Below are 26,486 nucleotides of genomic sequence, written 5' to 3'. Positions count from 1 at the left end.
GGTAGTACTGTAATTTTTCCTGCCAAGAGATGAAAAAACATTACTCTAATTACTACTGAGTATGTAAGCATATTTATAACTTAAATTTTCATGCTTTACGACGGATATTAATTTATAAACTTCATGTGCAAAGTTGTGACTGTGGCAATCGTCAGGTTTGTTTTAATCGCGTTTGATGTTTAATAGTAATATTATATCTGTAATTGTGCCTTCTGTTGTGTCTTTTTGAGGACTCAATGTAGATTTGTATTTAGCTAATTGAGTTACCCTCGTTGAATAAAGTCTGAAATAAAAAATAAAAAACAATGTATGTACGTGTGGTTCAGATGAACGATCGCGCCAAATACTCACGCGATTTGGTTCGTGAACCAGGTCGGGTCAATTTCTCTCCGCACGTCATCACCGCATGGGCATTTCGTGGCGGCAGTATAATTCGTGCAGTAAAAAAATACCTTGTATATACATATATTTGATTATACTATTGAAAGGGAATGATGGCATAAATAAAAGCGTGTATATTTTAAGCTACGGACGATTTAAAATTCGCACGTATATACTCAAAATAGTTATTTTTGGCAATCGACCACCACTTTCTTTACCACGGATTGGAATCAGACAACGGTCGGTCTTACACTAACAGTTCCGATAACTTTAATTAGTTGAGTCGTTTATATATTTTCACCGCACGGAAGAACTCGTGCTTTCGCCGGTCAACTCATAAATTCAAAAATATAGATATTTTGTTCGTACCGTACATTGTCTTACTCATCTCATGTCTCCGAAATGTATACAGATACTGGTAATCAGGCAATGTCAAGCTGATAAATATTGATTTAAGTACTACGTAGCGTTATTCTACCTTACATTATCCGATGAATGAGAACATGTAACGTAACATTTTAGCACGATATAGAAATCAAAGTCAACGTTTGTGAGTTCAATTACCTTGAACATACTGCCAATTACCGTCAAAAATTGATTGATAACATTATTGAACTGTAACCGATTGTCTGGTTGATGGGCTCTTTAAATTGTTTGATTAAATAATAAAAAAATAATTTATGTACTAGATATAGTGACAAGTCATTCAACTCATTGTTCATACAAAATTGCGTAAGACTGCTTGAAATCATGCGACTGAATGGTTTGCGTAATCCTACACGTCACGCATTTGATTTATTGAAGAGAGGCATGAACATCCTCAATGTTTGTGGCGGCCCCAAATGAGTTTAAGCAAACTTGAAGTGTGCAAGTCATAGATATGGTGAATGATCGTTTTGAAAATCATAATGCACATAATGCGTTTTCTCCGACTGCATAGAATATTGTATGCATACGATCTAGACGGGGAAGGGCCTCTGGCCATTGGACCTCTGGCTTGCCGTCAACGTTGACACAATTGTATGTGATTCACATTATTCACAAATTTTTTTAGAAGGTTGTATTTTAACTACTGAATTGTTGTTGTCGCGCTTTTTTTAAACCACAAAACGTTCTCAAGGACACTACGCTTTTGAACATAGACGACATTAATTAATATGTAGATTAAAACGTTTAGTTAGACTACAGCAAGATCACGTGATTGGTGACACAGCCCAACAGACGACTAAATGTCTGAGTTGTATGTGCCGGTTGACTGATTATAAATTGTGGCTGCTGGTTCTGTCAGCTCGGTGATCGAATACCCAGAGTCTGGCTGTGTACAATTCATTTGCATACGTGTTGCAAGTAGCGTACACGGCGTGGTATGTATGAAACGTGCAACAGGTACTAAAGAAATACCAAAGGAAAGAACGAGCTAGTGTACGATAGCTTCCGTGGTCATTTTATCTTTCTGAATCTGAATCAACCAAACCACTGTGGCACCCCAATGGGCGACGTTACGAACATACTGCAGGATGAAGCTCTGCTCGATCATTTTGCAAACCCCACTCAATTTTTGCTGGCATTTAGGATCTGCTTTCCAACTTATCGTGAATCAGCTTCGCCAACGATCTAGCCGACCACTTCCACAGACCGTGTATACGGAAATCTTTTGAATCCATATATTATATTGTCGAATAGGGAGACCGGTCTGTTTGCCCCGCTGTCCGCGTCAACTATATTAAATCATACACTATAGCAATGCGAGAAACTATATCGACCTACGTCCACAATTAAACGGGCTACCAAGGTGATTGCTCACACACTACGCAACCACTGCGATTACTCGGTTATTTTATTGGCACCATTTCTGACTCTAGGTTTCGTTGACATAGTATTGTAGTTGATTTCCCCAAAAGTGGCCATATTTTCCAAACCGAGTCAAATTTTGAATCGCCAGCTACCGATTCATCGGAAACGCCATTACACAGACTGTGTTAGTAAGTATAATCATGGAGGTAAAATGTGTCTTTTACCTCCATGGTATAATAATGATGGTAATACACTTGCTCTAAGGTTCAAGCTCACAATCGAATTTACGAATTTATGGAGCATGAAATCAGAGTGAATGTTTTGGGACTTTGATACTAGGGCGTGAAAACAACGATGTGGCTGATCACTTTTAGTAGGCTAACCATGGTAGACTTTAATTAAATGAACATGTTTTCTTCTATTTTTCTTTCCCTGAATCTAGGTTTTGTTGATTTTATTGTTTACAGATTGCTCAAATTAGGATTCATTTCTTTAAGAAAGGATAAATGCTATACTCGCTTATTTGGAAACACATTTCACATTCGCATTCACCTACAACTAGAAGTTTTCTGGTAATTTAATACTAATACTTTTAGATTCATTGTCTCATTTTGATCAACCGATTAACTCGAAAATACTAGTACACTTGTATTTGACAGTAAGGGAAAACTCATGGCGACAGGGTCTTTCCCAGATAGTCACGACACTCTGACACAATAGAAAACGACAGTACGATGACACTATATTTTATTATTTTGTAAGTGTTGCTGTATCTCAAAGGTTGTTATACGACGAGTCACAATTTTTCGATCGTACACTGGAATATAAAAAAATCGCGTGGAAACGCGCTTATCTAATGTTGATCCAGATGTTTCACTAATTCTAATAGTTAAAACATAATCGTGCGAACATAAACCATACATTACTAGTATACTGACTGCATTCAAATATTTATTCTCCGTATCGTAATTTTCCGGACGATTATTAAAACAAACGCACACGTGATAGCCACTTTGGTGTGCACGCAGATATCACGCAGACTAATTATGGCGAAATGTGACTATCACGTGATACATGTTAATTAATTGAACCACTTTGCATTGTGTATATTGAAGTAGGGCAACCCCACCGTAAGATTGTCCTTTGCTACTTGTTTTAACATCAGATGACGTACATTCTGCTCTTAACATTTACAAAACTGGATTTAATAAAGTACTCAATAAAATTACTAAAAATTGACCAATTTGTTTGCATCACCGTTCCTTCTTGAATGGATATCTTATCCGTCCTGTATGTGAGATAATGAGTTAAGATGCCTCACTTCGTACATACTCTGAATTTTTGATATGCCATTGAGAGAATCGTCGTTTTATTTGTCACTGCTACTGTCAAAATTTAATTAAATTAATCGCCTCATCAAATGGTGAAGCTTAGAGAAAACCAATTGCAATTCATGCGTATTTAGGGGGGGTCGAAGACGGACGGGTCAACCAAGGGACGTTGACATTATGCACATTATTAAAACCTATAGAAGGTTATAGAAGTACAGTGACCCTACCTAGTTATTGAACCCATGAAATCAACGGTCATTATCCACAGGCACATTCAAATTCAATGGGCATACTTTGACCCAATTTACTGGGTTGAGTGTGTCCCTCTTCTGCACAAGGACACGGCATGCTTACACGTACGTAGCAAAGTTTCCTATTCAAAAGTCTGGATGTTGTTAAATGCTTGGCATGCCGCTATTCCGACACTTATATGAATGTATTACTATAATAGAGACGAGGAATAAACACAAATGTGATACAAATGTTAGAATCAATTCAAGAGAAAGATTCAGTGGGATAGACATTAATTAATTTATAGCGAGTTGGGCGATTTGTTGATTGTTACAGATATAAACCCACTGATTTGGTCGCAGTCGAGTAAATATCACGACGGTACATTATATTAAAATTATACAGATTCTGTAAGCATTTGCATTCTAAAGTCTATTGCACACTTTGTCGTTTGCCCATGAATAATTCAATGCATACCACGTGGTATTGAAATGATGATTCTGATGGTGTATTTACCGAGCAGTTCATCGAAATCCGCAATAGTCTTTTCGGTTTACAAGTTTTATATGATTATCTGTAGTAATTACACTCTGCATATGAATACAACTGTAGCCACTCATTCTCTGTACATCAATAAAAATAAGGCCGGTTGACATAACGACAAAGTGAATATTTGAGGAGTATGAAGTTTTACCCAATATAATACTAGAATGTTTTTGAATTTGGAAAGTTTTTTTATAATCGATTGTAATGTTTTCTTTAAAATGATCCTCTAAATTCTTCTTAAATGATTATTACATGTTATTACATGTCACCACATGGTTACAAATCACACGAGTTTTAATTTATTTGGGAATTGCAGTTAGTCCCTGTGTATGTCATTCGTACTCATGGCAGCACCTTAATGATTGGCAGCTTCGATTAGCTAAACTGATTTACCTTGAGATCAGTAGAAAATATACCGTGTATAATGTTTTCTTGCAATTACATTTTTAGGGATAAATATTGCAAATTGCAGATATCAGACAGACCTGGTGGCAGACATTCTTGTTGTAATTGGAATGCAGGCGTCTGTCTGTAAGTATTATTTTTGCAGCATTTCAGACGAAACATTATACAACATTATAATCGTTGTTACGGACAGGTATGCCGTATCGGGGTGGTCCCAATAGAACCCATACCCAGTTAGGAGATCTATACTGTAATAAACATTACCGTACATTATGTTTAATACATAAATCTATAAAACGCGATTCCCATTCTACGTTAGTATATCACAATTACGTTTTGGTTTGATTTTATCGTCCCGTAAAGCCCCACCCCCCGAAAATGTTTTCGGATCCGCCGAGCACAGAATATGCAAGTAGAATACAAATCTTTTAGATCTGTTTATCTGAACAGATAGCTCAGTCTTGTACTGCATGCAGATGCTGTTCATAACAACAAATTAATTAATCTGTATATTTGAACTTGAACCCTATACCAATGCAATGCAGGTGAGACCATCAATAATTAAGATCTTGTTAGCGTAAATAGACCGGTCGAGGTCTTTAAGTTCAGTAATATGTGTTTATGACATGCATGTGATATTTGAAGTACAAGGCCATATTTCGATAGGAACACCCTTGAACTGGAAGTATTCCTACATGAACTTTGAATGTACCTTTGCTAGCACACCCTGTTTAATCAACTTGTGTATATCTGAAAAAGAGAACATACACAGTTAATTAATATTAAAGGTATTATAATCAATAGATGATCTCTGCTTGCTTTTGACAACAATTTATGAGGATGCATAACACTTAATGTAATTTAGTACGATTCTTATTCCTAATATTCGGTGACGGAATGAATTGTTTCTCTGCAAGTTGCAAGTTAGTATATTTTGTAATTTGCTTTTTTTTGTTTTTAATTTGTTCAGAATAATTAAAATGTTAAACCAATTATTAAACGAATATTTATTAATATTTATTTCCGTAATTACAAAATTTATGAATTACTTAATTGTAATCACCCTGTACTTGAGAGCCATCTGCAGACAGATACCCAAACTATTCCAATTACACACTAACAATATTTGTCGAACATGTCACGTATCATCTAGTTTATGAGTAGAGACACTGTATTTATTCACTTATTATATATACTTTATAGTGCTGCTAGTTCAAGTTGTACATTACGAATGATCTTCGGTTGTATTTAGACCCCCCCCCCCCCAAAGACACCCTACACACATTGCCGGCTTAACCCAGTTCCATAGACATGTACGACATTCAACGCATTGACGTCACAGCCGTTTCTCACAAACAAATAATCCTCTTCGTGTTATTGTAGACAGTACCTGTTTACCACAATGCAGTAAACACTATTAACGACCTCTATACAGGCAGCTGATGTTTACAACTACTCGTATATGGAAAAACAATATTTTTGGATTTTGTTCCCAATGTATTGACCGAGGGCTTTGTGAACTCCGTGCCAGGGACTGTGGTCTCTTGCAATCGAAGATATGGAATTCTTCTATATAGGCCGGTGATGTTTCCAACAACTCAATATAGCAAATAAGCTGGTGTATGTTGCGAATGGAGCTGTTCATTGAAAAAGCTATTAAGGATTGTTTTAGGGGTGGGAGAAAAGTGTCTATTCCTCGAAAGCGGGGGGGGGGTCCTTTAAATTGTCTATACACAAGAAAAATTGTGTGCGACTCCTTTAAGGATATGGGGACATTTTCGTGTTTTTTTAGGGAATTGTGCCATGCGTTTTAGTTTAACCCCATAACCCCAAAATTTTAAACTTTCTGATAAGAGGGGGGGTCACAGAAATGTTTCACTGGCAAAGAAATGCTGGGGGGCAATATGTAGAGGGAAACAAGGATTTGGAAAACAAAGTCAAACAAATCTGAAGGATAGTTTTCTAACGGGGGGGGGGGGTTATAAACAATTGCCATTTTTCCTTCTTTACGGTCTAAATTAGCCAGTCCAACTTGGACCCGTTAAATGTTTTTCGTCACCTGAATATTTTGTCCACAACTATGAATGTCACGCGGAAGTCACGAACTTTACGTTCAACTCTCGTTCGCAATCCAAAATACGGAATCTTTCATATGGGTGGGCGATGTTTACTACTACAACGCGATATACCAAAACAATATTTTGTGTATTTTGCCGCAACTATGAATGTCAAACGAATGTCACGAACTTTACGTTCAACTCTCGTTCGCAATCCAAAATACGGAGTCCTTTATATGGGTCGGCGATGTTTACTACAACGCGATGTCAGAAGGATGCCCCGAACTTTTCGTTCAACTCTTATTCGCAATACAATTGTTGTACCTCTATTGAACCTAACATTCTATTCACTCTATAGCCGTATGCAAGGAATCTTTTACGGCTTCTTTCCGATTATTATATTAGCACTTAAAAAGAGCAGTCGTCACCGCTTCATTATTTGTACACGAAATTCGTTCGTTTTTTGTAAAGTTTCAAAATTAGTTTTTCTCCACGGAATTGATGGGGTCTGTCTTAAATAAAACAATTTTCCTTGCGAGATAGATACGTTAAAGTTGCTTATAGTTTTCGCCGATTCAACGAGCTGTGAAAGAGACTGACTCCACGGCGTCTATACTATGCAAATTACGCACGCGGCGGGTCACTACGAGGTCAACAACAATACCATTTATGTGGTCAACTTCAGTTTAATTATAACTAGGCCACTTTCTTATATTCATTTTACTAATTATTTAATGAAATATTAATGACAGGAAATTTATATATTAAGAGGTCAAAGAACATTCTTTAAAGTTTCGACCTACATTTATTTGACCTGTGTGAAAGTACGATCCCCATTAAATTTACTGTCGTCATTGAAAAAGACGATTTTGTTCGTTCATTTCCATTCACACCACCACTGCCAGTATGGGGACCCTGTTAAGAGAGGTCCTAGATTAGTAGGAGTTTCCGCCACCTGAAATTCCCGGGGTTGGGAAACTCTGTATGGCTAAGTAACATATATATGCAGTCTGACGGACGTTCGTGAGATGTTTCCACACGGGAAAGGAATTTAGAAACAAAATAAATGTCTTCAAACGTCTTGTTCAGTAAATTTGTTCAGCAAAATTAGTAATTAGAAATTAGAAATAAAAAAAAACATACATGTCTTGCTGAAATGCCAGTATATTCTTTATTTTAGAGAATTTTCGTTGCTATTATGATATTAACCCTCGCAATACCTACCCATTCGAGCACAGGGGCTCAACGATTATGATGCAACGCCACAACTCAGTAGGCCGGATGTCAATCAATAGTCGACTGATACAAAATTAGGTGAGAATATTCACAATGAAACATCATCAGACCCATAAACAATGCAACGCCAGAGACCAAAGTTCAGAACGAATCGTTAAAATTGGCGTCAACACATCTATTAGCTAGGTAACCCATGAAACACGTCCGCCACGTGTCAAATTGCTGACGGGACATATTTATGTTAAAACGAAGAACATTTATCAAACAATCAAACTCTTGTTACGTGCGAAATTACACATACACGTTTCCAGAATGGCCTGCACAGTAATATTTAAAAGAAAACTATTAACCATTCGTATGACAATCAATAACCAGTCGAAATGTTTAAAATAGTCCTTCCAGATCCCTACCCAATTTCAGTCAGACAGATATATAAACACAATGCGATAATAAACACTCTTTTTACCCAGCTACAGACTACATTTCTTTGTACTTATTTGTTATGTGAGGTATGGATCGTTTTTTCATCAGAAATAATGATTTTATTATCATTGGAGAAAACATTTTGCTGCTTACAAGGACTGAATTTAAGCAGTAGGTGTTTACAGCAGACCTCATTCCAGACTATCTGACAGGAGAACATAGTAGTATAGTATAGCATGTTTTGTTTGAGACTAAATAAAATATTTTGTTACATTATCTGTGGTCAAAAGACATTAAATATAATAAAACACAAGTACACACACGAGACAAAAGAAAATACATAAAAGACTAAAGTCTAAGTAAAATTACTTATAGTAAAATAATATGCTGTCAATAAATTTGCTAGCACAATTGGCAATGAACCCATCTCTTATTATCATTATCATCTATATGCCACATTTATACATATCTAATGAGAACCCGCACAGAAGTGGGGTGTGGGTGTTGGTTGGTGGTTGCCAAATACATGAATGGAAAACATGTCCAGGGTCACCACCTTGCACTGGAAACAATGGATACGAGGTCAACGGAGTATAATCACCACACTTGATCGTGATAAGAATGTGATTACGCATTGTTAAAATAGAGATATGTTGTTTCTTATCAATGTGATTGACACGTCAAACACTACGCTCACTCTGCATCACAGACAAGTCCAACAGAAAAGTAACATGACCCCAAAATACCCCATTTTTTAAAAATAATATCATTAAATAAACTAAATTTTACACTAAATGATGTTCTAAGCTTCACATCTTTGGCGTCGTATTTCATTTTGTTAGTGGCCCTGAGTATACGTGGAAGTCAATTATTTATGGAGCCGAACCATTCTCTATATGCAAATGTGGTACTTTTTGCAGTATGGTCAGGGACATCCCATGCAACGCGGCTTTAACTCTAGTATTGAATCACGTAGCGATGATACAGAATTTTCAAATCAGACATTCTATTGGCCATTGACCCTTAAATGCAATCAATTGCTATCAATCCCGTGTACTTTTCTTGAATTTGTGAAGGATCACCATGGAAATTCACTCTGGTGCTGTGCACAGACAGAGCACAGCTTGAAAATGGGTTTCAGTTAGTCACGAAAAAGAGCTACACTAATTTGTAATGATACTATTACCTTTTACTCACTGTGAATAGTATGTTTTTAGAAAGGAACTATTCTCTGTCTAGTAAAACGGGACATGAAAAACATCGGGCATTGCACCCGACGCACAAATGCAGCAGAGACCTCCACTCCACTCTCCAATTCACGACATGATAAACTTAATTGCCTTTCGTTACGTCTGGTTATGGGCACAATCTATGAATAAACTGCTTGTTTCCGGGGGTCATTGGTAGGAATCGTCAACAATAGCAAGTGTTTCTTTGTAGATTTTTGAGACGTGAGACACAATAGTATCTAAATTCGACGCCCAACATCGATGAGATGTTGAAACAAGCAAAAAAAAAAAAATCTCCGTAATCGCAGAAACAGTGGAAACTCGGGTACTTAAATACTTAAATCATCACGATGTACATACATGTACTCACAACTGCAAAAAATACTGTACAACAACACCATCATTACAATTTACTCAATAATCTAAAATTTTAGCTTGCACACGATATGACCACCTAGGCTCGATGGCACGTTTGAACTAGTACCTCGCCCATGTTTGTAGATTTACACATAGTTTAATAATGATTTTTGGAGCAAAGGCAAAATAAGAAAACAAGTTCATTTAAAAAATAAAACCTAGATTCTAAAAATAAATGTATTTTTACATAAAGAAACTGTTATACACTTTACAATATTAAATTCAACTGTTCTCAATAATTAGACTGTTGGAAAAGAACACAAACTTAAGGGACCACCCTTTGTGACCGAATGTCCTAGGGTCAATGATGAGGTTAGACATGCGCCCTACTTATTCGACTGACCGGCCTACTTTTAATAATTTTACCTGTTGAATGGACCATTCGATGCTTTATTCGCATCTCGCTTAAATTAAAGATTGACCCCTAGGGGTCGATAGTACACGGCACAGGAAGTATAAAAGAGGGCAACTGAACGGAAAATCGGTATTCGCCCAGCTGATTCGACACTGGACAGCTGATCGAGCCTCGAACAATACTTACAGGCAAGATGTCACAGAAGCTTTTAACAGGTCCTGGTCCTTGCACAGAGCCGGGGGTCTGTTCCCGGTCTGATTCCCTATCCCCGATGATGATGATGATGATGATGAAAAAGAAAATGGAAGGGAATATTCCGATGTCTGGGAAAATGGCAATGCCAATGACGCAAAATATGGCGAACGGTAGGAATATATTTCTTTTAGTTTTCCTGTAAATTTTATTTTAGGAACTTTTTTGTACTACCTTGTATTCACTGTTAACTCAATTCAGTACAACATTTCAAATATTCGCGTTAAGTTTTGTAGCTGAAAAATGATTTTCCAGGTTTAAACTATTTTTTTAGTTGTCTGAAATGCGGACATGTCTGCACGTTTTAGTGAGATGGTGTAATGTATTTCAATGCGAGTAGTTGGCGCAAAAATGACCCCGTAATTCGCATGTAAATACTACCCTGTCTGCAAGAATCGTGACAAAATTCAAAATTTCCAGATGCATGCAATTTGCTCTTTTGACTAAACTTTATATAACAATGGAGCCTGCAGTACCCAATGTACGGCTTGTGCTGTAATTAAAGCACTTTATGCATGTTACAATGAATCAGCTTCGAATATCATAATTGTTATAGTCATAAGTTGAAATACCCCAAGCACTGACTACAATTAAAATGACTGTTCATTATTGGCCCGCAATACGCACCTTCATAGAGAAACACAAATGTCAAATGGCTTCCAGCGTGTATTTGAGTATTGAAATAATTCTAATCAAGCATGTTTTACTGAACAATTTGACGGCTACTTGTATTAAATAATAAAAAATAGTGTTTGGATGCATTTTTTTCTGTGGCAACTACTTACTGTGCTGTAAAGAAGCGGAGAGTTTGGAAAGGCTGGGGTATATTTGAATTAAAAATGTTTGCGCCATTGGGTATGTAATGATCGTTCACAACCAAATTCCGTTTCATTCTAACATAGTATAAGTATCAGTTACATGCGATATCCTTTTTGTTAAAAAAAGCCTGTGTCTTTCAAGTTGCAATTCTCAAATACAATATAATGGCGGCGCTATAGTGCGACGTAACCAGAGGAATTACCTCAAATGTGCCAGCATATTTCAAGGGCGGAAAGACAAATTTGTCACGTATTCTGGCGTATTCCCTAAGTAGGCGCGTCTCATCTGATGTTATCATGCTGACTAATGATATACCCCACATGCTATTTCATCAGCTTATGCCATCGAGACTTCCTGTTTTTGTATTACTTCTTAGTATAGTCGTGACTATACCCAGTACCGGACACTACTTTATTTCCTTGAATGACAGGAATATATTTTGTTTTCAGTGTAGTACATTTTTAAATCGCGTTCCTATATACAAGTATACCGCAAAAAAGAACACACAAAGCCATTTTTGAACGATACTTTTTTGCATGCATATCTGCTATAGTTGATAATATCGGCTGATTTTAACTGCGGCAAATATAGTTGCGGCAGTTATTTCGTTAGAAATGTTAGCCTATTGCTGAACGCTCCGTTATTGTAGTGTTTTAAATACTCAAGATTTATTGCAAACCGTGTTGGGCAAAGAAGAGGAGAAACATTTTCGTTGATTCGAAGAGTTTCAAACACGTTCTGTCACGACTTGCAAAAATAGTTGTTCTCAGCGAGCCAATCAGCTTGCTCGATGCGAACTCACGTGGTGTCTGCAATACTTTCTCTCTGCGTGGTTGGCTGGCCTGAATGAAATACTTACAATGACGTCATGCATTGGCGTTTTGCTGTGACTCAGACATTCTTCTGATGCATCGTTGCTATGTAAGCGATAATGAATACTAGTAGGTCCCGCCAAGTGATCTCGACACGAGCCCGTCTAGATCAACCTAGAACAATAACTATCCCTGACGTCAGACGTATCTATGCCTGTTTACACCTTTTAACACTGGGGTCAGGCACTTTGGAGAAAAACAAGTCTACCAAAAACAAAAATATTGTTGATATACAGGAAAGAGTAAATGATCATTAAGGTAGAAAGGATATTTTGTGAGTTCTACAATGTTCTACACAGTTATTCTAATTTTCAATGTTCGAGTGCCAGGAGTTACACATGAACTGGAATCATGATACTACCATCGGTAACGGTGGCATGCCAAGTCCCCTTAATGCGAATAATCAAGATATCGTACGCTTACGTACCTGCCATTAGAAATGCTAGAAATAAATACCCAGGGTATGACAACTCGAAACTATGGATAGTGATTGTCTTCATGACTGATACAACTCGTACAATCCTGAGAGAGTGAAGATGCCTGCAAACAATTACCAATGATGTATCTATGTTACAAATCCGCCGTAATTCATTTCATTCGGAACTGTCTAATAACATTCCATTCCGCATTGCGGGCGCAGTCAGTGTCTCATCGCCAGCAGCTGCTCCTAACAGAAATACAAGAAATTCATTGGTAGACTAGTATAGCTAGCAAATGTGTAATGTCTACACAACGCACATGCTATCAGTATTACACTCTCTCGCGTAGACTTACTAGCAATGAACATGCAATTGAATTCATTGTTGTTGTTGTTGTTGTACAGAGTACTTACAATTAAAAATAAATTAAACATTAAATTGCCCAGTGGAAAATAAGGATACAAGGATTGGGCCAATGCGGTTAAGATTTTGTGACCAACATATATTTTGTTTCTATCAATTGCACAGGAAAACTATTGAATTTCTTGAATGACAGAGAACTTGTTGTGAAGATAGCCAAGAAACATCGTGAACTTTCATTTTCTGAACATGTTCAAAGACAGTATGACAAACTTGACCCAAGCAGCCCATCGGTGATGCTTGAAACGATGATGATCTGGTCAGACACAGCAAACCGTGTTCTCAAAGAAATGTGTCCCGAATTTCCAGACGTTAAAGCTACACCAATTTGCCTATTCGCCATGGAAATGTTGGTACAGAAATATGAAAAAGACCCAGAGGTAATCATTAGCCGAGTAACTTTATGTTAAAAGGAATACTAAGAATAAAACACCGCTTTGTATGTCATCCTGGATGTGATTAATTGCGCAACATCATAACTTTTTCAGTTTTGGAAAAAGGGAGAGGGGAACCAACCAAACTTGATATTGTTTCATGAAACCAATGATTATATCCTCCTGGTTACCCCAATTATATTTGGAGGTATGATTGTAACGGACTATGTATAATATTCTGATGCACATGTCTATATCTATTTTTTGCTAACACTCACCATCTTCACAGGTGAGACGCCATCTTGATTTCATGTATGAATTCCGGTCAATGATGCAGAGTGGGAAGTTGCAGCCCGGAGACAAAGTCCCCGATGTTGGGATTGTTGACGTGGAGACCAAAGAAGTGAGACAACTCTCCAGTCTTAACTTACGTAAGAACAGACCAATGGTAGTGATAGCATCATCGTTTAGCTGACCTCCACTCCGAGTGAGTATTATATATATATAATAGTAATTTATAAAAGGAACATATTGGGATGATCACTTTTAATTAATATTCTGTTCTTCACATACTCGCATTACCATGAATATCATGAGAGCACATGCCACATAATTAAATTGTTCAGATCTTTCATCTAACTTACAATTGTTCTAAGGAATAATAATAAGCAATAAACAAATGTGGCTTGAATAAAGTACTAGGAGTAGTGACCTCACTGTGTTGTCTCGTGTCAATTGAGGGTGCGTGAAGGCTACAGAGTTTCTGCACGTAGTCCACGTTTCACCCGCCCTACTTCTATGTGCCTTTGTTGTATTAAACAGGAAGGTCAACGTTTTTTTCCACTCAAAGGATCATGGCCAAGTAGTTTATTTCTCACGATATAAGTTCTTTTCAATCTAACCTGAGTTTGAATATTAACTAAGTATATGCAAAATGTACATTCAACTTGGCCAAACTTATACAAGGGTTGTTGTCATGGCCATGGGAGTTAACCTCTTCTTCATGTATATCAAGGATGTGTATTTTGAGATGAAGTTGAATTAAATTGTAGAAATAAATGAACGAAATACCATAGTCAACATGAATGTAGCATCTTGAAACCTAGATCCTGTTTATATGCCCATTTTTGAGCATTTGCATTAACATTCTAGAAAATGTTCTGTTACTACATTAAGTATTTGTTTCATTGATGCTATCTTTTTTCTCTTTCTGATGTACAGGCCATCGTGGATGGCGGTTCTCTGTCCAAGCTGTTTGCAGACTACAAGTCGACTGTCGACTTCCTGTTTGTGTACCTTGTAGAGGCCCATCCTCGTGATGGTTTTAAAATGGGCACGAATTTCAGCTTCATGAATCAACATAAAGTTTTGGACGACAGAATTGATTGTGCACGGTAAATACGATTTTTAAATATATTGTATGCGAACAACAGTAAGTAACTCGGAACGATCGCCGGTATGTTCATTTCGGATATATGTCAATCAGATTGATTCATTTAAATAGAAATAACCAAACATACCGAACTACCTTTGGACGGCGTTTTTTATTCCATTTTATTTGGGGGGGGGGGTTAATTTGTACGTACCATACTTTTGTTCAAATAAACTAGAGTTCAACATACCCGTTCTAGTTAAACCACTGAGCTGCATTTTTCGATTTGCTAAGGAACACATTAAGGGCAATACATTTAAAAGACGTCTCTTTTTTGAATTTATTTTCGTACCAGTAGTCATGGCCTTGATTATACAGATTGGTTGATGCTGTGTAGATATTACTGATATATGACAGGCAGTTGTTTACGCGTAGCTGACACCAATGATCGCTTGCTGAGGCTAAACTTAATGTGGGATTTATTTTGTGTTCATCGATGTTGGCCAATATTAATAAAAGTAAAACATCAATAGCACACAGTCCAAAAACTCTTTCGTTAAAACATACACGCTGTTAAACATGCCACTCCGACTTGTACGTTTCAGGGCTATGGTGAATAGAGCGGGTGACTTGTTTACTTTCGATATGTCCAGTGATACGAAGATTTCTGTGGCTGTCGACAGCATGGAAAATAGCTTCAACAGAGCATTCCACGCCCATCCAGATCGTGCCTTTATTGTCGAAAACGGAAAGATGGTATACATCGGAGATACAATGATTGAACAATTGAAGATGCCGCATATGAATGTCACCGATCATCTACGAACGTGGTTGGATAGTAGATTTACAGAACAATAAATTATCACCTTATTATAACAATACACAGACATTTCCCAGCCGTAACCCGATTGTTTCATAACATTGGACTAACTACATAGGCACACTATTCTATGAAATATATTGTACTGTTCATATATTTAATGGAGGGAGAATAATAACCAATAGTGCCATTGAAACAACATCATTGTATAGAGCGCCATCTCGGGTTGAATATGATCTATGTCTTATATCACGTTTTTATTTGATAAATACTTAGCAACCATGCTAAGCAATGCAATTTCTTTGTGCACCAGGAGATTTTGCTGCTATGTTTCCATTTATTACGGCCAAATACAGAAACAGAAGCTTTGGTGGACATTTTTGGTGTGCATCTGCAATAAAGTGTTGTTAGGTCATAGATCATTTAATTCCGTACGGCTGGGCCCGCGTCACGAAGTATACTTATTCAATGTTTGTTAATACAGCAGGTGATTTTTGAAAACTTACAAGTGAATTTATTGTCTTGAGGCTGATTGTATTGCATCTAATGTCAATGTGAGACAATACACGAATATCAGTTGTGATCTCAGACATTGGCGCCACCAGCGGTCATTTACAAAATAAATACCAACTATTGTTCACCTTGTTGTTTATTGTGCGAGACTTCACAGGTCAGTCAGTATTTTGTGAGGACAGTGTTTTAAATGAAATGTAATTGCATTGTAATTTATAATATAGAATATGCATATATATTATTTGTTATTTGCTATTCGTCTTTGACCATATACAATTCAAGTTTAAAGTTGACCATGTGTCCCACAGTTGTCATCCAAGAAGCTATTTACTGGGCCTTATACTCAGTAATGTCGCTACCAATTGGATGTATCTAATTAGGGTCATTATACCGGTAGTTATCATGTAGTAAACACAGTCGCTTAACTTACATATGTTATGTTTTCTCCTCTGGAGTGGTTTTATTTTTGTATTTTTCTCACACACACACAAAACATTTACCTTTAATTTTGAGTCTATGGAATAGTTTTGTGTTATATTATGTTATATTTATTTGGAACTGTCTTGCACTGCAAAGACCTTACGAGATCATTATTTTTAATGGCAGTTTTTGTGAGGTGGGACCTGTGACAATCGTTCACATAAAATCCTAATTAGAGGATCTTGATCGGTTTGATGTTTTCCTTCCCTCAATTCAACTGCACTTAGAAGTCATGTCTGGTAATGTACAATGCATTTAGAAAAATAACACCGATTAATAAAACGAGATTTACCACTTAACGTTTGAATTCATTTACTTTTTTTTTCTTTTTTCACTTGCTTTCACTGTCTTTTCTAATAACCATCGAATGCATCAACCAATACAAGAACAGTGACATTCATACTATTTATATATTAATGAACCCAAGTTCCTGTTTCGATGTTCATGTGTGTCTGTATATGCCGTGGACTAGATTTAATTTTCATGCCCTTTTGCTCAGCTCTTCATTAACAGCCTCTGACAGGTCTCACGACTGCTGAGGGCAGTATACAAACAACTGAGAAAAACAATGAACACAGAACACTGTCTGGTATTATCCATTTTACAATCAATTCGTACCAGATGGATTACATTGATTACTTTCGAGTTGCCAAGTGTTCATTATTATGATTGTAGTGCCACTAACAATGCGTGTACAATTCAATTTGTTTGCCTAATATCAACCACACAACTTTGCAAAGTTCCACAAAAAACGCACCACTAAAGCCATCTTTCTTATAAGTGTCTCACGTGAACAATCATAGATTATATGATATGATATATGTGTTAAATGCAGCCTTTCTCGTTGATGGAACTGGATTTAAATTTACATAGACATCATCATATTGGTAAAAGATAGTGTGATGGATCATAGCATCGTTCCCCTATTGTTGATCGGATCAAACCGGCAGGTAAGCAAGCTTTGGGAATGTTGATTAGTCTCCACTAATATGCCAGTTTCCCGTCGGACACAGTTTTCGAACACTGGCTAAATCAAGCGACACAAACATAAGAAACGTGATAACGATACCAAGATTCATTTTATAATTTAATAGGTAAAAGTGATTTAATAATTTTATAGATATAAGGGTATTTTATTGTTCCCAATTATACTATTAAACTGAAAGATATATCAGAAATATAGAAAAATGAACTTTTCCCTATTCGGTCATGCTTATGCATGTCATTTGTCTGCATAAATATATATTTATACTTTTATCCATAAATGCTCATCCCTTTATACCTCTATAGTGCAAATCATATCTTAAGCCATTCTGAATTAAGAAACTAGTGTTGAAGTAAATACAAAAAAACAAAACAACATATAGGTGGCTCATTTTATATTTTATTTTAAAATGTTTAAGGTCTCTTGTAGAATAAATATGGCCATAAATAGAAATATAAAAGATACTTTAACCAATAATATCAAGCCAAGGCTACAAATTTGACATGTCCAGCAAACATTTTTCAAATTATACACTAAAATAGATATCCTAGATAATTAGTACCCCCTGTGAGTCGTCTAGCTCATAGCCTAATTGCATGTTAAACAACAAATACACAAATAGTTAAGAGACATATAAATATAAATGCAACCATTAAATTTTCATTAGAATCAGACTTGTATCTATTCGAATCCAAGGTTTGAATAATATTGTCTTGATATCTACAGAATATTCAAGCAATCCTGGTTTGTTTCTGAGTAATATTTAAAGTGAGAGCAGCGAGCTCTATAAATAACATGTGTATACATATGTAAGAATATGGAAGTTTAAAAATCATGCAGCGTTGATACCGCAGTCGTACGTAGTGCCATCTCATATTCCACCCAACTCACGCACGAACTAATAACGCGACGTCAAAAGTTCACGCGTCTCGACGTTTCATGGTTACGTCAGTGTTATTTATAGTAAATCAATTAAAATGATCAGCTGCGCTTTCTCGCTCATCTGTTACATATTAACTTGTTTGTTAACACATTCTGAATGAGAGCATTTAATAGAAAACGCAGCGAGAGCGTGACAATTTATAAATAGGATACATTTTGTAATCACTTTAAGAATTTGCTACCGTGTATTTCCGTCTGTTTGTTCTTTCACAAATTTTTACCAATCACAAATTTACAAGTTAGTCAGAAAACTGAAATGTTCTCCAGAAATGTTCTTCAATGATAACGGTGTGCAAATAGTAGAAATAAACTGTGAATGTCTGTTTCGAGTGATATCTTGGAATTGATTTGATGTTTTTTGTTCAAATTTGATACAAACATTACACATGTAGAGATACATGTCCATGATGATTCGTTTCATGTTTGAATCCAAAATGATCAACTGGCCGCCATCTCGTTTTTTTTTCAAAATGTACCGCTGACATATTTTATTGTTCTTGCTCCATGGCAATTAGTTTCACAATCGGGTCAAATATGGTTGACTGCCTAAAATCTTGCTTTTTAACCATACCCATACCATAACTATATCTCTGTACATGAGCCTTGACAAATGAAATGTTGTTTGGATACAACAAATGCATGAATAGCATATCCTGTTTAATTTCTGACCATATATTTCGATTTTGGAAGAGTCATATATTACTAAATTTCTGTTGATACTAGACCAGCCACTTATTCACTTTCAATTACTAATTATTCCTTTAGTCCACATTCCCTTATTTTTTGGCACGAACAATTCCAACGGGGACCATGTCATTAACAAAGGCTTGTTTGTTTACTTCGCGCAATGATACTACTATTGTATTTTTGGGCAAGTGACCTATAGTATGGAATAAACACATATATTATGATACTCAATATTAATATTTAGTCACAAATATATATAAATATAAATATTTGCAAATGAAAATAGATAAATTGTGAAAAAACGCACATTTCTAGAAATATTACAATTCATACATTTCCACAATTAAAACGTTGTTATAGTTACCATTACACAACTGTTGATACATGTCCAATACCAAGGATAAATATAACAGGTATATGAGTTTCATACTGTCCTTCTTTCTTACAACGTAATGCCACATATATCAGAAACATTTTACTTATAGCCCATGTATTTTTTCCATACCCTTTAGGCCACACCGACTTAATTTTATGGATGACATCCGCGCGCGCATTAGTTTTCGCCTGTTCTAAAAAAAAAAAATCTCCGACGACGAGTCTCCACAGATCGGTTTTCTGTCCGGAACTTGCCGACTCATATTGTCGCAAAGCGCCGACTTGTCGTAAAACTCGTTTTGGACTACCTCAAAATCAAACTACGCACAGTTAGATGCGCGTTACGTAAAGCGCAAAAACCTATGAAGGAGAATGCCTCAAAAAATGCCAATTTTGTCATAAATGATCCAACATGGCGACCACACCACCAAAATACGTGAGCATAAAACGAGGGATTGTTGTCGACTGGTACGCAATTGACATTGGCCAGGGAGATGTGACGTTTACACAGCTATACGAGAGATTGGTAGCGGCAAACGAGTTTCGCCCAGACAACTTTAAGGACATATTGTCTAGAGTGGCTGTCCCGCGTTTTTTCCGCAACGGTGAGAGAAATGGGAGAGGAGTGGAGGTGTATGGTGGCCTAAAATTCGGTCAGGCGACAAGTCAGTTCGGTTGCTTTGTCCGCATTGAAGTCGACAAAACTGCAACGAAAGCAGCGGAAGCTCATCGGCCGAATTCCCCTTTCGGGGTGAAAAAAAGTTTCTTATTATTTTTGTTTTCATTTTCTGATTCGGATAATTTGCTTGCACACACAGTCAGTAATATTTTGATCATATGACAAATTTTCATCAAGATACATGTACATAATTTTCTGCATCCAAATTTTTGTTGACTTTCTGTTGGTGTATTTTTTTCAATATCGAGCCTCTTATAATTTGTTACATAGTTGAAGTAGTTCTAGAGCATTTGTGTATCTGAAGTGTCACTTTAAAAGCTGTAGTTTGAATGTCAAAGAAGTTAATTTTCAGATTGCTGTTGACAAACGTATTGTTCATTTTTAATTAATTTTTTTTCAATATAACACAGTAAGTTTTTCTTTATCATTGAGTTGATGTGCATGCCTTTGGCAAAGCTAACATCTGCCTTATCCTCTTGCCTTTTCAAAATCAAAGGTGATGATACCTGTGACAGTAATACAGTACGAGATGTGTACATCAACATGTACCTCCTACAAATAAAGACTTGTTGTTTTTTGATACACTGCGGTTCAATTAGTAATAACAGCTCCGTAGTCTTGTGGTTTTAGCAGCATTTTTTTCGCCCTCTCGCATTAGTTTTGGGGTCTTCAGAGGATGTCATCCATTGAATTAAATCAGTGTGAATAATTGAATAATTTAGGCCTGTTGTAGGTATGTGGGTGGAACTGATTGAGCATTTGTTCATTTCATGTGATACAACTCCCTAAATATGACGGACCCAACAAATATAACATCAACTACACACTGAATGACAGGGTCCCGTTAGTTGCGCCCTCTGCTTTGATCCAAACTGATGCCGTTGGCCTGCGAGGGCGCCATGTTTGTAGTTTTGGCCTGCGAGGGCGCCATGTTTGTAGTTTTGGGTAAAAATATAAAAACACGATACGCATTTTATCTTTAGTATTGAGGCGACCCTGAAAGACAATTATCCAGATACACGAAGTTAAGATACACAGCACATATCATCATATATTGCAAGTGCGAAGAAGCTATAGACACTTAGATATGTCTAAAACAGAAATTAATAGAGGCTAAATGTCAAACAAACATCCATATGCTTTGAATGACATAATTATAAATGTGCTCAACCGAATACCCAACCATTGTTGGTATACATCATTTTTTTGAATATTTTGTGTTTTTTAGTTTTTAGCATTAGATTTAATTACCAATTGTAAAATTAATTTATTTATTTTGTTATCACACAAAGGATACGAAAAGGTTTCTTGCAAATTTTATTTTTAAACTTTTTTTTTTATCAGACACCCGCGAGTGCATTCCATTGATATCATAGGTGTAGTTAATAATAATCTTAAATATGGTGGGGGCTTTGGGGACAATTGTATCAACCTCCAAGGATAACTCTTTCAGTCTCTTTTTGAGTTTGTACATACGAAAATCATTACTTTTAGACTGTACAAGAACCCGATACTGAATGCAAGATAACATTGAAACAAATAACAACACATCACATGGGGTGCCGTTCGTGCATTTATTGATGTAAGCAAACTATATGTAACAATAACACGAGCCTTCATTATATGTACATAGTCATTAGTGGCACAAAGTGTTTGTATATGAAGTAAATTATTTGTATATAATAAAATATACACCATATTGACAATATTGACAATTGTCATGTTATGGTAATAAACAAATTATATGTAAATAATACACAAATCCTATTTGTATATATAAAAACATTTTGTTATAAATTATTAGTATAATATATTAAGTAATCCTAGATTTATTTGTACATAATAAAAGAGACTGCATTAGTTATTTATACACAGTTTTGATTCTAATATAGTATATATAAAGAAATTATATAATATGTATTGCCTGCAGTAACAAGGCGCTTGCCGTGATCTCGTGTTTATGTCGACTCGCGTACTGTCCCTTGTTTATTTGTTGTTGTTTATGTGTGACGTCATTCAAATGGTCATCAATATTAATAGAAAAGAAACCCTTTCAAAGTTCACAAGTCCCTTATTTTTTTTTTGCGGTAACTAAATTTTTGCAGTAACTCGGCTTTCGCCATTTATACACTCCTATAACATTTTATTTTATTGAAAAAAAAAAAAATAAAATAAATAAGGGACTGTATGAAGTCTGGTGTTCATGCTGTAATATATGTATGTTCGTTTTCCTGTGAAATTATTAACAGTTATATTCACCAATTAATAATACAGTTGTTCAGCGTTCAGCGACCTATGAGACATGTATTATATATTTTAAATGTAACAATTCCACATATACATAAATTAGTTTCATTCATGTCAATATACCGATTTGATGACGACTTCTTCGTAATGTACACGACTCTTGATAGTTGAAGCCACAGTAATTGTCTTCCAAATAACCAATATCTTTTTGATTTCCCAAAAGATGCATATGAAGGTTTATGTTAAGTATTTAAAATCCAAATTAAATCATTCCACCATGTGGATCATGCAGCTGTGAATAATCTGAGAGCTAAATACCCCCGGGAATCAATACACCAAATTACAGATAAACATTTGTAATGGTTTTAGAGGAGAAGATATAAAGAACACACTTCCAAACTTGATGGTTCAACATTGTTATTGGTTTATTCAGTAATTACATCTGAATGTTTTGAGTGATGTTTTATTGTTCCTTCCACATATTAGTATGGGGGATTATAATACATTGCTTGAAAAGAACTCACAAATGATAGTGGTGTGAGCACACAGGCTCTAACTGTCTGAATCCGTTATGGACGTAGTTGCAGTTTCAGTAGAATCATGTTTTGTTTGAGTTCTGTATGTGTGTGCCTGTATGTGTCTTCGACCTATAGGCCTCTACACGATACTGTGCGGGATCGCATAGGCTAATTGCGTATCTTAAGCAGTGAGATCTGATTGGGCGCGCCTCGAAACAAGGCGCCCAATCAGCTTGGACGTACCAAATTATAAAACAAAATTCCACTTCCTGTTTTTGTAGCAATGAAGACATCCTTCCCACACAAAACTGCGTCGATTGCCTGTACCTGATGAGGCTTGAGGGCACCAACACCGAAAACTTTCGCAATTTTATCATCACAAATATCACGATTCATGGGCGCCGCCATTTTGTTTAAAAATGAAAGCCAAAGAGGGATTTGTAACACACACTGGGGGCGCTGTTAGAATACGCATATTTGATGGTCGTTCTGCCAAGGTCTGTTTAGAGACTTGGCCGAATAAACTTAGATCTTGGCTAGCGAAGATGCGTTCAAAAATAATATTCCGTCTTTACTTGGCTGCAAAGCGATCAATAACTGATTTCGAACACGTGGATTGGCTGTTTGAAGTATTTTTTACCGATGCGGTGTGTGACGTCAATGTCGGCCGGAGTTATGGTCGGATCAATGTTCTAATACACAGATGTTGTCACGTAATTGAGTGTTCTCTCATGCAAGGTTTGCCTTACTTACTTCCGGTTTCTCCAATCTTTTTCTCATTTTTTCAAGTTGGTTGTTAATGAACTTCATTGTGTCCATAGATTGCTGATTATTATTCATATTGTGGATATCTTTCTGTATTATATATACACAGAACTCAGTAACGGTGAAGACCGTGTTTGCCGGGACGGTGACAAGATTTGCATACTCACCATGTTGTCTTCTATTGTTTGCGCTATTGTCGTTGTTGGCGTATTCGATGTTGGTGTTTGAAACCTCTTTTCCTTACATTTTTGACATAATCCCAAGCCTCCTTGGCATAGGTCAATCTGATTAAAATCTGATGTAGTGTACGGGCTTTAATTATTTTGGCTATAAACTTATTTTAATTTTATTTTTTATTACTTTTGTTATTAATGCCTTTTTATTTTATTATTTTACTTTGATTTTGATTTTTTTTAATTCCGCCCTACATACATCTGATCCGACGCCTACGTAAGTCCCGTTCAAATCTCGCGTAAGTAACAGCCAATCACAGGCCCCCTTTTATAGAGTCTGTCGGTTGCTTACTTTTCAGTGTAGCGATACTCTACGGGCAATCTTTCTGTACATTATATTTTGCCCACTTGAATAAACCATTAATAGAAAATTGCTAGTATATTTTTATTTACAAAAGAAATTCCACAGCATTTTCCAATTTTTGTCATTACATTGAATATTTTGTTCACTTCCAACAAATGTGTACACTTCCTGATACATCTTCGCCAGCCAAGGTTCGTTTATTCAGTCATCGCTTCAATTTTACATCAAACACTGAGCATAATTATCTAGAATGGAAGCAAAAAAAAAAGTAAATCGTAATGATTAGAACACTGTAAACAGCTATAGTAAACAATGCAAATTTTAAATTGTATAACGGTCACCGGCCCACGGCATCGACGCAGAAAATTGGAGCAATAAAATATTTCCTGATCAATTGCGATGTGTTCCAAATAAAAAATATTTTATTCCAGTCCAAATCAGCTCAATTACTTTGATAAAGAGTTATTGTATAATGTACAAAATGTTGATACATTTTGATGAATATTTACAGCTACGGCTTCAATACCGTAGACGGTTTTGACCCGATCGTCAACAAAACATCACCCGTCTCCAGGGCAAGCGACTGGAAAAAGACACCGGTGTTCGGTCGAACCGGTGGAAACAAAATCGTCACTCCCAGAATAACTACGCAAAGTAACGATCTAAACTCGAACCATTCGAGCCACAATATAAACATAAAAAAATGACTTTCGTTGCATTTGACAATGATAAACTTACCGAAAAGCCATGTTCTTCTCGGTCCTAACGTCGGTATAATCCGCCATTTTATGTTTGAGTGTGTTTGCCACCTGACTCTGCCCAGTGACGTCATCATGTGCGCTATAGAAGAAGGTCTGTGATTCGTTGACTAAAATCGTCGACAGTGGGTCTCGTTGAAATCTCGTTACATAGGCATCGGCTCAGATGTATGTAGGGCGGAATTTTAAAAAAATCACAAAATCAAAATCAAAGTAAAATAATAAAATAAAAAGGCATTAATAACAAAAGTAATAAAACATAAAATTAAAATAAGTTTATAGCCAAAATAATTAAAGCCCGTACACTACATCAGATTTTAATCAGATTGGGCATAGGTCAACCCCACACTGTTTTTGGAATCAATGCACCGCATAATAGTGAAGTTTAATCAAATTGCAATATGTTGTGTATAAGTGTAGCACAATTTATAGTCAATGTGTGGGAGGTGTCGGTACTTTCATCCCATATACCAAGATACCAAGCCATTACCACTATACTGCATATGACCACAATAATTCCAGTTTCATTGGTCAATTCAAGACAGTCGTGATATAAGTGCATATTATAGTCAAGCTTGTGGTCGTATCTGTGCAACTTGAACATTAGGATTTTTTTAACCGAACTGAGAAAATGTTGTACTAGAACTTGTCATTTTGGGGAACGAGGCTGGGAAGTACAACTAACGGCCAGTCTTTACCCTATTTACCTACATTGTAATGATAGAGTATCACGTATGCACATGTCTAAAACACTATACAGATACTATGATTTTTACATAGGGGATATTCCATGTAGCACAACTTATGGAGGTTTTGGTTAATCAAATTGCAATATGTTGCACAATTTGTAGTCAATGTGTGGGAGGTGTCGGTACATTCATCCCATATACCAAGATACCAAGCCATTACCACTATACTGCATATGACCACAGTAATTCCAGTTTTATTGGTCAATTCAAGACAGTCGTGATATAAGTGCATATTATAGTCAAGCTTGTGGTCGTATCCAGTCTGTGCAACTTGAACATTAGGATTTTTTTAACCGAACTGAGAAAATGTTGTACTAGAACTTGTCATTTTGGGGAACGAGGCTGGGAAGTACAACTAACAGTCAGTCTTTACCCTATTTACCTACATTGTAATGATAGAGTATCACGTATGCACATGCCTAAAACACTATACAGATACTATGATTTTTACATAGGGGATATTCCATGTTCTAACGTTCATCAGTCGCATAAGACACG

General features: G+C 36.3%; 1 protein-coding gene and 1 long non-coding RNA gene across 2 annotated transcripts; one reads left to right on the top strand and one right to left on the bottom strand.

Annotated features, from left to right (window-relative positions):
- The first annotated feature begins 10,425 nt into the window (after positions 1 to 10,425).
- On the top strand, positions 10,426 to 15,679 carry LOC100377115 (uncharacterized). The gene is made up of 5 exons (XM_002733410.3): positions 10,426 to 10,770; positions 13,296 to 13,567; positions 13,851 to 14,048; positions 14,783 to 14,955; positions 15,539 to 15,679. Exons 1-3 carry the CDS (start codon positions 10,599 to 10,601, stop codon positions 14,034 to 14,036), a joined length of 630 nt encoding a protein of 209 aa, XP_002733456.1. The 5' UTR covers positions 10,426 to 10,598; the 3' UTR covers positions 14,037 to 14,048; positions 14,783 to 14,955; positions 15,539 to 15,679.
- Positions 15,680 to 24,548: 8,869 nt separating this feature from the next.
- On the bottom strand, positions 24,549 to 25,549 carry LOC146750827 (uncharacterized). The gene is made up of 2 exons (XR_014926602.1): positions 25,220 to 25,549; positions 24,549 to 24,726 (listed from the first exon to the last, which is right to left on the bottom strand). It is a non-coding gene; the product is annotated as an uncharacterized LOC146750827 (long non-coding RNA).
- Positions 25,550 to 26,486: the final 937 nt, after the last annotated feature.

Source organism: Saccoglossus kowalevskii, chromosome 1 (genome assembly GCF_978046115.1).
Source record: "Saccoglossus kowalevskii chromosome 1, keSacKowa6.1, whole genome shotgun sequence".
Lineage (NCBI taxonomy): Eukaryota > Metazoa > Hemichordata > Enteropneusta > Harrimaniidae > Saccoglossus > Saccoglossus kowalevskii.
The sequence above is the reverse complement of the archived record's forward strand: the minus strand, read 5'-3'. Positions and strand labels throughout refer to the sequence as shown.

Bases quoted from the DNA above. Each gene is read 5' to 3' on its own strand.
- LOC100377115 (XM_002733410.3), top strand. From the start codon at position 10,599: ATGTCACAGAAGCTTTTAACAGGTCCTGGTCCTTGCACAGAGCCGGGG. The intron at 10,771-13,295 runs GTAGGAATATAT...TCAATTGCACAG, and splicing joins GACGCAAAATATGGCGAACG to GAAAACTATTGAATTTCTTG. The intron at 13,568-13,850 runs GTAATCATTAGC...CCATCTTCACAG, and splicing joins AATATGAAAAAGACCCAGAG to GTGAGACGCCATCTTGATTT.